The sequence below is a fragment of the Hyla sarda genome, chromosome 2 (assembly GCF_029499605.1).
Source record: "Hyla sarda isolate aHylSar1 chromosome 2, aHylSar1.hap1, whole genome shotgun sequence".
Classification (NCBI taxonomy): Eukaryota; Metazoa; Chordata; class Amphibia; order Anura; family Hylidae; genus Hyla; species Hyla sarda.
In genome coordinates, this window is record NC_079190.1 from 112747886 (window position 1) to 112766761 (window position 18876).

The window sequence follows — 18876 nt, forward strand, 5'->3', positions numbered from 1 at the left end:
ACTACACATTATTCTTTACGAAACCATAAAATGCAGTCAGGAAGTCTACATTGGGATTACAGTCACGTGTTAGTGTATTGTACCCTCTGTATGTTCTCTAGAAGTAATCTCACTATTGCTTGTGCAGCCAAGTCTTTATCACTGCTTACTCTTTTCCTATCTGTTTTCCTGTCCCAGTTTTCATGCATTTTATTTTATTTTTTTAATCTCTCAGTTTAACTATTTTCTGTTTGGTCTTGAGGCTTTTAATTGTAAAATTTGGGTTCATGTAGCCCTTGCCCTTCTCCCCGTTTATCATATGCTCCCGCTTTTTCTCCCTATGTCCCCTCTCTTTCCATCTTCTCCCTTGCACGGTCTTTGTGCCCTTCGCATGCTATAAGTGGGTTTCCGGCGCCTGGCTTCCTGTTGTTAGGGTCCCGCACACTTTATCCCGAGGTGAAAAGGAAGTTCACAAGGAAATGTGTGAGGAAAGTCAGGACACAAGGGAGTAGGGTGAGAGAGAGTAGTGCTCTGACATGTACAGTGGCAGGGAAAACTGCAAGTGGGGTCCTGGACCGAATAACGAAGTTTTAGGGCGATTAGTATACATTAAATAGAGAATAGTATTGTGATTTTTACATACTCTGCTGTACTTTTCAAATAATTTTATTGTAAAAAAAATGATATATTCATGGAAAAGGATATTTTATAATAATTTGAACACTACTGTGCTGTTCCTCATAAATCTTTGCTACTAAAAATATGCGAATGAGCATCCTTGGTGCATTTGGGGTGTAACCTAGGCCACCGCCCTCCAGCTTCTGTAGCAAAACCTCTTCATTATTATTCATATTCTTCTCTGCAGGGATGTAGCACGAGCGAGCAATGGAAATCTCAGTAAAAATGCTTGTTTATGCTATGTTACATATGAATATTAATGAAAAGGTGTTGTTACAAAAGGGGGTGGGTGGCCACAGCGGTGCACTTAGGGCAATACTCCCATTGCACCAGGGAGGCTCATTTGTATATCTACAATAACAAAGGTACAATTGTGTTCAGCGCCTCAAGGGGCCTTCTAACCAATTGCAAATAATCAGGTTCCTGCAGTTGTAGGGTTAAACAAAAATATAAGGGCGCTCATTGTATATTTGTCACCTCACCAAATGCTATATCAGCAAATATCTCCATCCCTCTTTTTATACTGACAAACCATCCATTCAGGATCCCTATTCGTTTGCAAGCTTTTATGCATGGTTCCCCAGGATATTCTATGCACATGTTCATTTCAGAAGTGGATGAGTCTGTTAAAATATCATCACCAGTGGTCAACTTAAAAAAAAAAAAATGTTTGTTATTTTGTGTGTTTGTATAGATAAAGTTAAAGGGGTACTCCGGTGAAAAACAATGCCAGAACGTTAAACAGATTCGTAAAATAACTTCTATTTAAAAATCTTAATCCTTCAAGTACTTATCAGCTGTCGTATGCTCCATGGGAAGTTCTTTTCTTTTTACATTTCTTTTCTCTCTGACCACAGTGCTCTCTGCTGACACCTCTGTCTGTCTCAGGAACTGTCAAGAACAGGAGAAAATCCCCATAGCAAACCTCTCCTGCTCTTGACAGTTCCTGAGACAGACAGAGGTGTCAGCAGAGAGCACTGTGGTCGGACAGAAAATAAATTTAAAAAGAAAAGAACTTCCTCTGTAGTATACAGTAGCTGATAAGTACTGGAAGGATTAAGATTTTTAAATAGAAGTAATTTACAAATCTGTTTAACTTTCTGGCACCAGTTGATTTAAAAAAAAAAAATTTCACCGGAGTACCCCTTTTAATTGAAACAAGCACATGGTATATCAGAGTTTGCATTATAACTTTATCATGTAGCTCAGTCAGTATGCCTGCAAACCTTGAGTACATCTAGTCATCATTTTAGTTAGTTGTTTATAGATGCAGAGAGCCCCTTAATGTGTCTTCATATGCATATATTCCCTTCATGACTGCTCAGATTTAAGTGTTCAGACGAAGAGGTTACTGACCTTTATACAGTAATAGAGCGTTGGCTTCAAATATTCTATCTAATGTGATTTACTAACTTGTCTTCGTGAAAACAAATGCTTAGTTTGTCTTGCCTCTCGGTAATGTATACAGATGTTGGTTTTTAGTAAGATATATGACAGTAAAAATTAAGAAGAAACTTGGGATTTAAAAGAAGAGAGATGTCATCCATCTCTGCCCCCTGTAGTGTTAAGACCTACCACCTGCAGGCAGGGACAGAGGTCACGTTTGAGGGTTAAAGTTCAGATCGGGAGGTATTTTGTAAGGGAGCTCAGACAGCAGACACAAGACTAGTGTACTTTTTCCTAGAATGACTAGCCACTTCATGACTGGAGATTAATTGTGATGATCCTGCAGCCGATACTAGTGTGAATTGTATACAGATGTAGCAGTGCTGGCTTTGTCACATTTATGACTGCTATCTGTACTCTCACACAGCGCTGCAATTATAACTGCATTATCATAAGTCATTCCTTATACTACTGCCCGGAAGAGTAATGTGATAAATACAGCTCTGGTACATATGGAAAGTTTTGTGTTATCCCTTTTGCTTGCAGTTTATACATTTTCCCTTTTCTATGCATTATTTGTAAATTTGTACAGATACAAATATTATCTTAGAACAATAGGTCGTAGGTAGGTATGGGCCTCGTAGGGTTATTTGACCACCAGTGAGGTGAGTGGTCCTGCAAATGCAACGTCACAGCTGGGGGCCCTGGTACAGATGTCCCAGTAGGGCCATGCAGCTTCTAGTTACACGGTACACATACATACTTAATTCATTCAATGATTTGTTTTACAGGGGGCAGATAAATCAATCTGTCTAAGACAAAAACAGCAACCAATCACAGCTCAGCTTTTGTTTTTAAGATGGTAAATGCATACAATAAATGTCCAAAATATACATCCTACTGTCAGGGTCCGGACTAGCGGCTGGAGAGGACACTGGAGGTGGATCCTCTGTGCCAGAGAGGCGATGACGCGGGTCGTACTGGGGAATCGGTTCTAAGCAGTTACTGGTGTTCACCAGAGCCCGCCGCAAAGCGGGATGGACTTGTTGCGGCGGTAACTACCAGGTCGTGTTCCCCAGTAGCGACTCGACCTCTCTGGCAGCTGAGACTGGTGCGGTACACAAGGACTAGACAGAGGCGAGGTCAGACGTAGCAGAAGGTCAGGGCAGGCAGCGAGGTTCGTAGTCGGGGCAACAGCAGAAGGTCTGGGTACACAGGCTTGGGAACACACTATAACACTTTCTCAGGGCACAAGGCAACAAGATCCGGCAAGGAGAGGAAGGGGAAGTGGGTTTTTATATGAATGGGAGTGACAGGGAGTGATTGGGCCAGGCACCGATTAGTGGTGCACTGGCCCTTTAAATTTTAGCAAGCCGGCGCGTGCGCGTGCCCTAGGGAGCGTGGCGCGCGCGCCGGGAGGAAGCTGACGGAGGCGTGAGGTGAGTGACATGGGGCACGATCCGCGGGCAGGCACGGCCCGTGCCTCGGATCGTGTCCCCTCCGGAGATCAGGAAGCAGCGCTCGCGGTCAGTGATGCCGACTGGAGCGCTGCAAGCGGAAGCAAGCCGTGAGTGCTCCGGGGAGGCAGCGGGACCCGGAGCACTCGGCGTGACACCTACACATTAGATATTAAACTAACAAGAGAGATAGGTGTATGTAGATCAAAAAATATATTTAACTTTTATTGAACATATATGCATAAAAAAAAAGCATACATTTAAAATCATTAAAAGAAGAAAAATGTAAATACATAATGACAGAGACAAGTCTGCAAGTATGCAGAATGGGAGGTCTGCAAGACATGTAACTATACAAGTATATAAAAAGGAAAGAATGTCCAGTGCTGGTGTTGCACTTAAAAGCTTATTTATTTCTTGTCATGGAGTCACAATACAGATAAAGGAACGACTGACGCGTTTCGCACCTACAGGTGCTTAATCGTACAAGTATATAGGCTGAACAAGCATGCATTATATTAATGTAGACTGAATACCCTATAATACTTCAGTTAAAAAGTATAATACAGTAATAGGGGTATACAGGTATCACCTAGTGGGAGCACAGTAAGACCTCCAACACCACCCAACGTTTCGCGTTGTTTGCTTCTTCCGGGGGTGTGACGCCCCGGAAGAAGCAAACAAAGCAAAACGTTGGGTGGTGTTGGAGGTCCTACTGTGCTCCCACTAGGTGATACCTGTATACCCCTATTACTGTATTATATGCATTGTCTTTATACTTTTTAACTGCAGTATTATAGGGTATTCAGTCTGCATTAATATACTGCATGCTTGTTCAGCCTATATACTTATATAGTTACATGTCTTGCAGACCCCCCATTCTGCATACTTGCAGACTTGTCTCTGTCATTATGTATTAACATTTTTCTTCTTTTAATGATTTTAAATGTATGTATTTTTGATGAATATATGTTCAATAAAAGTTAAATATATTTGTTGATCTACATACACCTATCTCTCTTGTTAGTTTTAAGATGGTAAATGGAAGTTGAGTTGTGATATGACAGTTTTTGTCTTAGACAGTTTTGATAACTTTTCCCCCTTATGTGTTTTTCTCAAAAATGCAACTTTTTTCTTTTTTGTCATTTTTTGTCATTTTTCTGAGAGTTTTTGTCTATGTATGGAGAGGTGTTTTTCAACCAATTTGTCAAAAATGTTTTCCCCCCACACCCTCATTGTTTTCATTCTGTATAAAAAAAAATTGCAAATGTGTGTGTTTTTTTTTGGGGGGGGGGGGGTTCATGTTTTGTGGCATTTTAAGTCACATAATTAGTTTTATGCAGTGGTCAGGGATTTATCAACTGCGAGTTTTTTAAAATTGTTTGTGGAAATTTTTTTTACAATCTCACACCAGCCGAGACCACACTTACAAATCTGTCTACAGCTAAGCTACCGCTATATATAAAGAACCTCAACCTCTTTGATAAATGTGGGTACGCCCAGGGAAAAGGGGGTTAAATGAACTTCATTTATACAGACAATGATAAATACTAAAACTGCATCAAATAAATGTATAAAGCATAAAATAAAATGCTGAAGGTTTTTTAGGCATTTTTCTTCAAGCTAAAATAAATAAATAAATACCACAAAAAAAGAGTGTGTAAAGGAGGCCTAATAGTGAGTGGGAATGCTGCAATCAACCAGAGAGAGTTCTTTAGAAGGTCAAACAAAGGCCTAAGAGAGACAAAGAATTGTTCAGAGGCATGAAAAACAGATACATGTGTCGCCTAACATTCTTATCAATAATTTTTTATCATGTTTTCTACAGCTGTGCGAAATGACAGGAACAAGAAAAAGAAAGAAATCAAAGAAGAGCCGGTGGTATCGGACAGCTATGAGATGCCTCCTGAGATGGAAGAACTTATTCAGAAAGTCAGTAAAGCCCATCAAGAAACCTTCCCTTCTCTCTGCCAGCTCGGCAAATACACTACGGTAAGTGAAGAATATCTCGGAAACCTTAGTGTGTTCGGCAAAGAAGACAAATGCCCTTAGCTATCATATAATACTCAAAAGGTAGGGTAGAAACTAACCAACTGGCCAAACCCGCTGACTTGGGTGGGATCAGCTGACTGAAGTATATAGCGGCCTATCGACAGGGGATTTTATAGGAGATAAGTGGCGGGCATGTGGGATTCTGAGAGGTATATCGCTGCCGGAGCTGTCTCTTTTCTTCATAGAGAACACAAAAACATTCCGCTATGCCAAACTTTCATGTGTATGTGGAATTCAGGAGAGATAGCTGGCCTAACAAACGTTAAGCCAATAGCTATTTAAAGTGGATGCCCACCTTAAAGGAGTACTTTGCCCCTAGACATTTTATCCCCTATCCAAAGGATAAGCATATCCAAAGGATAAGATGTCTGATCACGGGGGTCCCCACCGGCGGGACCCCCGCAATCTCAGCTGCAGCACTCCAGACATCCAGTGCACAGAGCAAACTTCGCTTCATGTCATATGACTGGCGATGCAGGGCGGAGGCTCATGACATCACATTCATGCCCCGCTCATGACGTCATGACCATGCCCCCTGAAGGCAAATCTATGGGAGGGGGCGTGACGGCTGTCACGCCCCCTCTCATAGACTTGCATTGAGGGGGCTTGGTTGTGACGTCACGAGCGGGGCGTGACTGTGACGTCACGAGCTTCCGGCGCTGCACCCCACGCTCTAAGTGAACGCCGGGGGCAGCAGGGAGATCTGGGAGGTCCCCAGAGGCGGGACCTCTGCGATCAGACATCTTATCCCCTATCCTTTGGATAGGAGATAAGATGTCTAGGGGCGGAGTACCCCTTTAAAGATGGTCCATAGAAAACTTGCTGTAAATATTGTATAATAGTCGACCAATGGTGTTATGTGTATTTAGGCAGCTGGGAAAAAAAGAATGAAGGTGTTACTTGTCACAGAGCTCAATTCTTTGTTTTCCGTAGAGATCACTATTGGGCCAAATGTGCATTTTCATCATTTTCATGGGGGAGTCAGGAGAGATAGATGTTGAATGAATGGGCATTGTCTGGCAGCTAGCTAAGTATAATACCAGTCTATTAAAGACAATGGACTCTTATTTTGGTTGGTCTTTTTTAGTAGCATTTCCATGTCTTTTGCAGAATTCCAGTGCCGACCACAGAGTGCAGCTGGATCTTGGCCTATGGGACAAATTCAGTGAACTTGCCACCAAATGCATCATCAAGATTGTGGAGTTTGCCAAACGCTTGCCCGGCTTCACCACCTTGACCATCGCCGACCAAATAACCTTGTTGAAAGCTGCTTGCCTTGACATCCTGGTAAGTAATGATCTTGTGCAGGACATACCTAATAGTACTGCCTTTCTACAAAAAAATTAGTTTGTGATGAAATTTCCATTTCTATAGTAACAGCTTAACCTGCATTGCTTATAACACAATATATCACTTCCTGCCCGATTCACACCACTGACTCTTACCACAGCTCATCAAATGGCATGGCACAGATACAGATAATGTCAAAGTATTAGTCTCTCGGTTTCACAACTGTGACTTTTATTAGCAGTATTTTTCCTTCAATACTAAATCTATGTTTGCTGAATCTGTAAGTTTTACCAATTTGTAGCACAGTCCATGCCTCGTGTCTAGAGTTGAGCGAACTTGGCTCGTAGCAAACCTCGCAGCTCGGCTGTTGATTACTTTAGTCTGCATAAATTATTTCATCTTTCCAAGGGCTCCAGTTGTCTGGAAAAGGTGGATACAGACCTAGGAGACCTAAGACTGCCATCCCAGACTTTTCCAGGCAACCAGAACCCTTGGAAAGCTGAACTAATTTATGCAGACTAAAGTAATCAACAGCCGAGCTGCGAGGTTCGCTACAAGCCATTTTACTATATGTTCGCTCAACTCTACTCGTGTCCATCCAAAAAACAAACATACAGAAAAGCGTTACGTATCTCCTTTGTTTCGGACTGACCTAAAGCACATCACAGTACTGTTTTCCATGCATATGTGCAGCTTTTACCTATGATCACCAAGAAAACTTCACAGTATCCTTACTGATGTCACTGAAATTCAGGAGTTCCTGCCAGCTTAAACCAAGAAACCAAGTATTTCCTTAAATGGGCACTGTCACCAACTTTATTTTATGATATGTTGTAGTACTTATGTACTGCAACATATCTCTAATATACTTTTATTATTATTTTTTTCATTAAAAAGGTTTAATTTACATTTAAAAACCGGCCACTGAAAAAGGACTAATTTTGGAGTGGCAATCAGTCCTTTTTCAGTTAGGCTGCACTCGCTCCCTGCATTTCAATCAGACAGGCGGGAGCGAGCGCATTGGCTCCCCGGCCACTGGCTCGGAGGCCACTCCTCCCGCACATCGCCGCCTCGTTGCCGCCGCGGGGGGGGGGGGGGGGTTGGGGGGGGGGTTGGGGGGGGGGGGGTTGGGGGGGGGGAGGAGTGAACGGGCTAGTGCCGTAGCGGGGGGGGGGGGGGGGGGCTTTGGAACGGGCTAGCAAAAAAAAAAATAGGATGGTGGGAGCTACCCTTTAACTTAAATTGGCACTGTCAGATAGAATTTTTTTTAAATGTTTTTCTACTGATGAAAATAAAGACCTTTTGTAATATGGTTGTTCAAAAATGTATGAATATTTAATTAAAAAAAATGGCTGCTGAAAATCTACTACCTACTGGGACAATAATCAGTCCTGCAGCAGCATCAGGCTTGTCCATGTGTCATGGACAAGAGATAACTCATGGGCAAGGTTGCATGAGCAGACACACCAATCACCTCCCATCACCCCTGAGAGGATTCTCTCACGCCCCCTTCCCCTGAGAGGATTTCTAACACTGTGAGCTAATAAAGAGTTTATTTTTTTTAATAATACATATAGGTGATAGAGGCATAAAAATTAGATGCACACGGTCAGGATTAGGTACTATAAGTAATATATTTAAAAAAAATTGGGGGAGCATCTGACAGGTACCCTTTAAAAATAACTTTATTTCTGAACCCCCCCAGCATGGACCATTAAATGAGATCTTCTCTAAAATTAAACTGTATACTGCTCATACCCGCTATGTCAGTGGTCTCAAACTGTGGCCCACTAGATGATGCAAAACTTCAACTCCCAGCATGCCCGGACAGCCAACGGCATGCTGGGAGTTGAAGTTTTGCAACATCTAGAGTGCCACAGTTTGATGCCACTGCCCTATGTGCTCGAGTATAGTTGGTACTCCATACAATATAACAGATTTTCTGTTCTGATTCTTCTAGATGCTACGAATTTGCACACGCTACACCCCGGAACAAGACACCATGACTTTTTCAGATGGATTGACCTTGAACCGGACTCAGATGCACAATGCCGGTTTTGGTCCTCTCACAGACTTGGTTTTTGCCTTTGCTGGTCAATTGCTCCCGTTGGAAATGGATGACACAGAAACAGGACTCTTGAGCGCCATCTGCCTTATCTGTGGAGGTATTACAACTTTTTCATGAAAAAATGTTCACAACACCAGTTTAGACACTGTGGGCAGATTTATTAATGAATGGTGTATTACAGTGAGACGGCGCAAAACTAGACAAGGCCAGCAGAAACTCCCTTCAGTTTATCATAGTGGCACATGCTGTTCAATAGATCAGGCTTACGCCACCACATTGCGACAGTGTTTTGAGGCAGAATAATGGCACACACATTTTAATATTTCAATCAGCAACACTAACTTTTTGTAGACACTTTTCAAAATCGTGTACTCAAGTATAAAAGTGTTTAAAACACATAATAAATTTGGCGCATGACAGGCATACCAGTGTTTTGTTCTAGAATGTTGCACACTTTACATAATAAATCTTGCTTAGTGAACGTATACAGAAATGAGATGTTGCCCTGCCTTCTATATATATATCCCTTGCTAGACACCATATAAAATGATAAACAGTTTAACCTTTTAAGGACCAAGGGCGTACCTGTATGCCCTGAGTCCACTTCTTTTCTATAACGCAGGGCCACGCCGTGGCCCTGTGTCATAGCGGGTCGGGACCAGCCTCTAACAACGGCCAGGACCCATGGCTAATAGCACGCGGCACTGATCGCGCTATTAATCCTTTTGATCGCTGGGTCTAAAGTGAAAGCTCAGTCAGTTTTGCCGCGGCGGTCCCGAACAGCTGACTGAGCTAGCCGGGGTAGTTTACTTTCACTTTAGACCCAGCGATCAAAAGGGTTAATAGCGGTCCCAAACAGCTGGAGCACACAAGGAGGGCCCCTACCTTCTTCCTTTGTATCCGATCGCCGAATGACTGCTCCGTGCCTAAAATCCAGGCATAAGCAGTCAAGCAGCAGAATCATTGATTAATTTTATCCTATGGGATAACAATGATCAATGTAAAAGATCAGTGTGTGCAGTGTTATAGTCCCCTATGGTGGCTATAACATTGCAAACAAAAAGGGGGTTTGAATCACCCCCTTTTCCCATTTTAAAAAATAACAGTGTAAATAAATAAATAATAAACATATGTGGTATGTCCGAATTATAAAAATATATCGTTAATTAAACCGCACGGTCAATGGCGTACGCGAAAAAAAAATGCCAAAGTACAAAATAGAGGATTTTTGGTCACTTTTTATATCATGAAAAAATTTATAAAAAGCTATGAAAAAGTCTGATCAATACAAAAATGGTAGCGATAAAAACTTCAGATCAAGGCACAAAAAAATGAGCCCTCATACCGCCCCATACACGGAAAAATAAAAAAGTTATAGGGGTCAGAAGATGACAATTTTAAACGTATACATTTTCCTGCATGTAGTTATGATTTTTTCCAGAATAGGATATCATTTTAATCATATGGACATAAAGAAAGGAATAAAGAGAAGGTGTAGTTTTTACTGAAACAGAAGCCCCCAAAAATGACAAAATGGTATTTTTTTCTTTAATTTTGTCGCACACTGTTTTCTTTTCCGTTTCGCCGTAGATTTTTGGGTAAAATGACTGAAGTCATTACAAAGTAGAATTGGTGGCGCAAAAAAATAAGACATCATATGGATTTTTAGGTGCAAAATTGAAAGAGTTATGATTTTTTAAAGGTAAGGAGGAAAAAACAAAAGTGCAAAAACGGAAAACCCCCCGGTCCTTTAGAGGTTAATAGACTACTACTGTCTATGTACTGTATGTAAAATATTAGTACAAAGTGGCCGTGTGAGGAAATGCCTATACTTTGAATGGTCTTGAATGTTTCATGGCATAGTAGAAGCCCTTTGACTTGGGCTATTAATATGCTAATTAGGCTGTATAGCATATTCATTAACCCAATTATCATGCTAAATAGGCTAGTCAGTATGCTTATTATGCCATTGATGGCCATAGGATACACTGACAAAGAGCAAGAAGCTGATACTTTGTGTGATAGTATTACAACAACATGGTATTAAAGGGGTATTCCAGGAAAAAAAAAAATATATATATATATATTAACTGGCTCCAGAAAGTTAAACAGATTTGTAAATTACTTCTATTAAAAAAATCTTAATAGTTCCAATAATTATCAGCTGCTTAAGTTGAGTTGTTCTTTTCTCTCTGGCAACAGTGCTCACTGCTGACATCTCTGTCTGTCTCGGGAACTGCACAGAGTAGAAGAGGTTTGCAATGGGGATTTGCTTCTACTCTGGACAGTTCCCGAGACACGTGTCATCAGGGAGCATTTAGACAGAAAAGATCAACTCAACTTCAGCAGCTCATAAGTTCTGAAAGGATTAAGATTTTTTAATAGAAGTCATTTACAAATCTGTTTAATTTTCTGGAGCCAGTTGATATATATATATATGTATATTTAAAAATTTCTGGATAATCCCTTTAACTCTTACTTTTGCATTCTTGTCATAGATCGGATGGACTTGGAAGAGCCAGAAAAAGTAGAAAAGCTCCAAGAGCCATTGCTGGAGGCTCTGAAATTTTACGCTCGAAGACGAAGGCCCAACAAGCCTTACATGTTTCCCCGCATGCTCATGAAGATCACAGATTTAAGAGGAATCAGCACCAAAGGTAAGAAAAGGAGTCACTAAAATTACAATATGTAACCCAGTGTTTCCCAACCAGGGTGCCTCCAGCTGTTGCAAAACTACAATTCCCAGCATGCTCGGACAGCCGAAGACTGTCCGAGCATGCTGGGAGTTGTAGTTTTGCAACAGCTGGAGGTGCCCTGGTTGGGAAACACTGATGTAACCACTTATCAAAGCTAGCTATATGATTGTTTCCATACATGCAAAAATTATGGGGGAGATTTATCAAAACCTATGTAGAGGAAAAGTGGTGCAGTTGCCCAAAGCAACCAATCAGATCGCTTCTTATATGTCTCAGAGGCCTTTATAAAAATAAAAGAAGCGTTCTGATTGGTTTCTATGGGCTTGCTACATTAGACAAAATAACAAATCCAAAATGTGTTTCAATGTAAAATATTAGTATTGAGAGCATTTACATAATTTGTTTTGAGTGTATGTTGTAGGTAGTGTTGAGCGGCATAGGCCATATTCGAATTCGCGATATTTCGCGAATATATGGCCGAATATTCGTCATATATTCGCTAAATTCGCATATTCGTAATATTCGCGTAGTATTTTCGCATATACAAAAATTCGCATGCAAAAATTAGCATATTCGAAAATTCGCACGCCGGTCTCACACAGTAGTATTAGAGCCTTCTTTACACCGCACAAGCTGGAAGCAGAGAGGGGTGATCACTGTGATGTGTACTGTGAAAAAAAACCAAAAACGAATATTCGTAATTGCGAATATATAGTGCTATATTCGCGAATTTGCGAATAAAATTAGCATTGCGAATATTCGCGAGCAACACTAGTTGTAGGTTACATCAGAATTTCATAAAAATTTGCTCAAATCAGGCCCTCAAACTTGTTTCACATTCAATGTATTCCAGGAGCATGGAGTGTAAGGAGTTTAGTGAGTTGCAGTGTCACCTGTCACCTCTGTGGACCAGTCAATTTGGTAGGACTAGTATAAAAATACTCACCCACTCCCTGTTCCTGTCTGTGGCCGGGCCTGCATCACTAGGGAGTGGGTGAGCATTTTCCAACACCACTTAGGAGCTTAGCTACTAGCCATGCAGTTAAAGGGTTACTCCACTGGAAAACATTATATATATATATTTTTTTTATCAACTGGTGCCAGAAAGTTAAACAGATTTGTAAATTACATCTATTTAAAAAACGTAATCCTTCCAGTACTTATCAGCTTCTGTATGTTGCACAGGAAGTTTTTTTTCTTTTTGAATTTCCTTTCTGTCGGACCACAGCTCTCTCTGCTGACACCTCTGTCCATTTTAGGTACTATCCAGAGTAGGAGAAAATCCCCATAGCAAACCTTTCCTGCTCTGGACAGTTCCTAAAATGGACAGAGGTGTCAGCAGAGAGCACTGTGGTCAGACAGAAAGGAAATTCAAAACGAAAAGAACTTCCTGTGGAACAGACAGAAGCTGATAAGTAGTGGAAGGATTAAGATTTTTAAATAGAAGTAATTTACAAATCTGTTTGACTTTCTGGCACCAGTTGATTTAAAAAAAATATTTTCCAGGAGAGTACCCCTTTAAAGGGGTTATCCAGGAAAAAAACTTTTTTTTATATATCAACTGGCTGCAGAAAGTTAAACAGATTTGTAAATTACTTCTGTTAAAAAATCTTAATCCTTTCAGTACTTATGAGCTGCTGAAGTTGAGTTGTTCTTTCTGTCTAAGTGCTTTCTGATGACACATGTCTCGGGAACTGCCCAGTTTAGAAGCAAATCCCCATAGCAAACCTCTTCTACTCTGTGTAGTTCCAGAGACAAGCAGAGATGTCAGCAGAGAGCACTGTTGCCAGACAGAAAACAACAACTCAACTTCAGCAGCTGATAATTATTGAAAGGATTAAGATTTTTTTAATAGAAGTAATTTACAAATCTGTTTAAGGGGGCACACACACCACATTTTCGCTATACAGTTCCCGTATACGGTTTCAAGTTAAAAACCGTACGGAACCGTATAGAAAACCGTATGCATTGACTTAACATTGTAAACCTTATGTCAAACGCGTCATCCGGTTTAGTCCGTTTTTCATCTTATACGGTTTTGTCAGTTTTCTACCTGTACCCAAAACTGTAGTCTACCACGTTTTTTGGTCCGGGTGAAAAACTGTATTAAACCGTATACATTTTTTTTTTTTAACATAGGAGTCAATGGGAACCGTACAGAACTGTATGAGGGAGATTTATCAAAACCTGTGTAAAGGAAGAGTGGTGCAGTTGCCCATAGCAACCAATCAGATGGCTTCTTACATTTTTCACAGGCTTCTTTAAAAGTGAAAGAAGCGATCTGATTGGTTGCTATGGGCAACTGCACCACTCTTCCTTTACACAGGTTTTAATAAATCTCCCCCTATGTGTGTACAGTTCCATAGGGTTTTTGACTTTGCGTAGTTTTTTTTTCTTGGAATTTCAATCAAACAAGTGAAACTTTATTCAAAATGGAGTGAAAAGTTAAAAACGTATACGTTTTTTTTTTCTTAAAAAATGGATGCAACCAGACACCAAATGGGTGCAACCAGACACCGTATACAGTTTTCAACCATATACGGGTTAAAATTTGTACAAACATTTTGATACAGTTTAGTCAGGTTTTGAGGAATCCGTTCTTCATCAATACCTGATACGGGAACTGTATAGCAAAACGTGGTGTGAATGCACCCTAACTTTCTGGCACCAGTTGATTGAAAAAAATATATTTTCCAGGGGAGTACCCCTTTAATGCTTAGTCCAGTGTTTTCCAACCAGGGTGCCTCCAGCTGTTGCAAAACTACAACTCCCAGCATGCCCGGACAGCCGAAGGCTGTCCGGGCATGCTGGGAGTTGTAGTTTTGCAACAGCTGGAGGCACCCTGGTTGGAAAACACTGGCTTAGCCAAATCAAATCACAAAAAAATCCGAATGAAACTTTTCCATAGTTTTTTGGTAAAAAAAAAAAAAAATTACGATAATACCCTTTTTGACGTAATTGTTCTATTATTTTTACAACAGGCGCTGAGCGGGCAATCACATTGAAAATGGAGATTCCAGGACCTATGCCTCCATTGATCCGTGAGATGCTGGAGAATCCAGAGGCGTTTGAGGATGGTGCAGACACCCCTAAACCCAGTGAACCCTCCTCCAGTGATAGCAGTGAGGGCAGCCCTACAGAGGAAGATAGCAGCGGTTCCAAGACTCCTTAGCCGTCCAAAACATACAGGGAAGAAGGTTCTTCCTCTTGAACTTCTCCAAAGAGCCATGATGGTTTCACCCCCTCATATATATATATGAGGCATTCCGGGGTGACCCATAAGCAGGGTTATAAGCCTTGTGTAGTGCTCTATTCTGCTCTTATTTACTGATGCAAAAAGAAAGCCTTACTCACTGAGAGGACTGGAATGGGACTTCACCAACAGCAATACAATACCCAGGGCACCATGGGGGGAATCCATAAAAATGACTTCAAATATGGGCACAACGACGTAACCCCCATATTGAGCAATAGGTGCAGGAGCTATTGACGCTTCGACATGAACTGGATTATTTTTTAGGAGCCCACTCCACTCAGTATTTTGCCAAAGATCTTTCTTGATGACCAATAATCCTCTAAAGAGACTACGAGACAGGACGATCAGCTGAAGAACTCAGCGGTGTCAGCACAATACCTTACCTTGAAGTGTCTGAAGCACATTGGTCTGCGTGTGTACATATGCATATACATATATATACTAGCACACATTGACATATATGTATGTGCGTCATTAAATATATTTGCTATTGCAATGTTTCTATGCTTTTATTATTTTTTTTTCCATTGGCTGAACGAGGTCACATGACTACAAATAAAGCCCGTTATACTTTACAATGACATCACTTGTGTGGATTGACATGGCATATTTATTATACGCGGATTCATTTTCGTGGCTATGCAGCCTGGAATTTTTACAAGCAGAAGATTTGTTAAGAAATCCAGGCACCTCCTACAGTTACAACCCTATTTAAAGGGGTACTCCAGTGGAAAACTTTTATTTTTTATCAACTGGTGGCAGAAAGTTAAACAGATTTGTAAATGACTTCTATTAAAAAATCTTAATCCTTCCAGTATTTATAAGCTGCTGAATACTACAGAGGAAATTCTTTTCTTTTTGGAACACAGTGCTCTCTGCTGAGATATCTGTACATTTTAAGAACTGTCCAGAGTAGGAGAAAATCCCCATAGAAAACATATGCTGCTCTGGACAGTTCCTAAAGTGGACAGAGATGTCAGCAGAGAGCACTGTGCTCATGATGTCAGGAGAGAGCTTTGTGTTCCAAAAAGAAAATCATTTCCTCTGTAGTATTCAGCAGCTAATAAGTACTGGAAGATTTTTTAATAGAAGTAATTTACCAATCTGTTTAATTTTCTGGCACCAGTTGATAAAAAAAAAAAAAAAGTTTTCCACTGGAGTACCCCTTTAAAGGAGTAGTCCAGTGGTGACCCAGTGATGAACAACTTATCCCCTATCCTAAGGATAGGGGATAAGTTGCAGATCGCGGGGGGTCCGACCGCTGGGGCCCCCTGCGATCTCCTGTACGGAGCCCCGACAGCCCGCGGGAACGGGGCGTGTCGACCTCCGCATGAAGCGGCGGCCGAAACGCCCCCTCAATACAACTCTATGGCAGAGCCGAAGGGCTGCCTTCGGCAATCTCCGGCTCTGCCATTGAGATGTATTGAGGGGGCGTGTCGGGTGCCGCTTCATGCGGGGGTCGACACACGCTATCTGGAGAGCCTGGCCCCCATACAGAGAGATCGCAGGGGGCCCCAGCGGTCGGACCCCCCCGCGATCTCAAACTTATCCACTATCCTTAGGATAGGGGATACGTTTTTCACCACTGGACCACCCCTTTAAAGGCATGGGGTGGATTTTTAGTCGCAGAAATTTCTGCAACAAATCTTCCACCTGTAAAAATACTCTTAGGCTATGTTCACACGATGGAATGTCCGCACTGAAAATCTCCATGCGGACATAACACAGATAGTGGAGCGCCAGCAGAACATGACAGCGCTAGGACCGCTCGGAAATGTGCCGTCTCATAGACAACAATGCATTTCCTTGCAGAATCCGCAAAAACATTGAACATGTAGAAATACAAATATCATGTAGCAGAGAAGAGTGATAAACAAGCATAAATAGTAATCAGATATGAAAATAAATATAAAAACTCTCATAGCGAAAGGGGCATGAACCCACAGCCATAACAACCGCATGGTGTGATCACCGGCTTATATACATTCCGCAATAAACATTGTCACCATGCGGTTGTTATGGCTGTGGGTTCATGCCCCTTTCGCTATGAGAGTTTTTATATTTATTTTCATATCTGATTACTATTTATGCTTGTTTATCACTCTTCTCTGCTACATGATATTTGTCATGCAAAATTACGTGCACTGTTATACAGAGAAGAATATAAATCTCATACATGTTATGATTATACCTGTTCTTTAGGGCCCCTCAAAGGGTTAATCTGTTTTTCCCTTGTGGATCCCAATCAGGATTCACCTGTTTGATTCTTACCTGGCTGCTTTTGGTCCGCCACGTCACATCCTGTTTGGCAGAGGTGGGGAGTTTGTGTCACGGTGGGTTCCGACATTATGTCAGTATGTATTTAAACCCCCGTGCGGCATGGTGTCAGTGCCATGACTAAGGGCGACAGCTCGAAACGCGTCGGGGTTTCACTTCCATTTTAAGTGGCATGTCACTTACCACTTTGTGGAAAAAAAATTGTCATTTTTTATGCGCACTATTAAAAGTTAAGTTTTATTGGATATACTCTATTGGGAGCTGGATACTTTCTCTTCTACTTGTTTCTTATTAGAATTAGGTGCCTTTATGACAGGAGTTTTTTCGTGAGGACCACAAATGTCTGATATACTTTTATGGAACATGGGATACCCCTCTATGCAATTGGTATTATCTGTGACACATAGTTGTAGCTCCCTGGGTTATCTATGTGTTCTTGATAGGATTTGTTTCATTTTTGAGGACTTTCTTTAGTCAGTTGATATCAATGGGTAGCAACATAATCCGCTTGTGGATTAAGTATATGTGAATTTATACAAAATTTTCCTAGTCCTGTTTTTTATTGATAGTAAGGGATATAGACGCCTTGTTGGTATATGTCAGTGTTGTTCATAGTTGGTAATAATGAAGTGTTATAGCTTTATAGGTTGCAGATGTAGTGGATGCAAGTGGCCCCTAGGCCCTTAACCCTATGAGGACCAAGGGACGTATTTGTCCCATGTTTTTAATTGCCTGATACCGGCAATTTAAAATATGGGACAAATAAGTCCCTTGGTCCTCAAAGGGTTAAGGCCCTCCACTCTACAGTATAGAAGCACATGTTATTGAAGAGTTTACTTTCTCATGTGGTTCACAATCTGTTCCATGAGAGGCCTTTCTTGGAAAAACTGCAGAATCGCTTTCCACTCAGAGACTTGCTTCTCGCTTAAAAGGTAAACTTGTGGAGTTATACACAGGACCACAGCATGTCTCCTTGCCTCAAAGACACCACAGTTTTCAATGGACAACCCATATCTCACGATCCTGCAGAAGGACAAGCTAGCTACCCTGGTGTACAGGCTTCAGACCTACCCTTCCATTATGCAGGCCAACAACATTTCCATGAGCACCTATAGTGAGCTGTCCACATTATCCCCAATTGATGGCAAACCTCTGCCTTTTCTACAACTCCCAATGTCCCACTCAGCATAGTGGCATGGTACATTACTGTTACCTCCCACATTCTCTTCCCAGCACTAGACTCTTCCAGGGCCTATGCCAGTACTTGTGATGAAATTGAATATAATGATTATGATTGTTGATCAATATATTAATACTTATATTCCATTGCTAATGCTGCAAAAAGATATGTGTTACCCTTAACCTATATATCAGCGTGCTATTTGCTTGTAACTAAGATGAAGATCTTGGGACAAGGCCAAAAGATGCAAGATAAAGAAGAAGTTGGAAGTTAGCGACAAAACATCCGAAGAAATATAGACTGTGCAGAAGGATGGATGCATCCGAAATTTTCAGATAGAATAGAGAAATGGCAACATAAGTGACCTATGGTTAAGAAAGAAATGAATGCTTAATATGCTAATATATACAGACGCAATACTCAAATAACCAATCAAAATATAACATGATGACAATCAAAATATAACATGATGATTTTGACGTGATAACGAACCTCCCCTTTTTGTCGACTGTAAAAAAACAAAATACTTCCGTATAATAAACAGAACTCCTTGGGAC

General features: G+C 41.1%; 1 protein-coding gene across 4 annotated transcripts in view; it reads left to right on the forward strand.

Annotated features, from left to right (window-relative positions):
- The window catches only part of RARG (retinoic acid receptor gamma), a 214429-nt gene extending 198970 nt beyond the window's left edge, over positions 1-15459 (forward strand). For 2 of the 4 annotated variants that reach the window (XM_056555297.1, XM_056555298.1), the window contains exons 3-7: positions 5329-5492; positions 6663-6839; positions 8803-9007; positions 11409-11567; positions 14588-15457. In XM_056555297.1, coding sequence (XP_056411272.1) covers positions 5329-5492; positions 6663-6839; positions 8803-9007; positions 11409-11567; positions 14588-14778 — 896 coding nt within the window. In that variant the 3' untranslated portion in view covers positions 14779-15457. Of the gene's footprint in view, positions 1-5328; positions 5493-6662; positions 6840-8802; positions 9008-11408; positions 11568-14587 lie in introns of all 4 variants that reach the window. The other 2 variants (XM_056555295.1, XM_056555296.1) reach the window with 2 other exon arrangements.
- The last annotated feature ends 3417 nt before the right edge of the window (positions 15460-18876 follow it).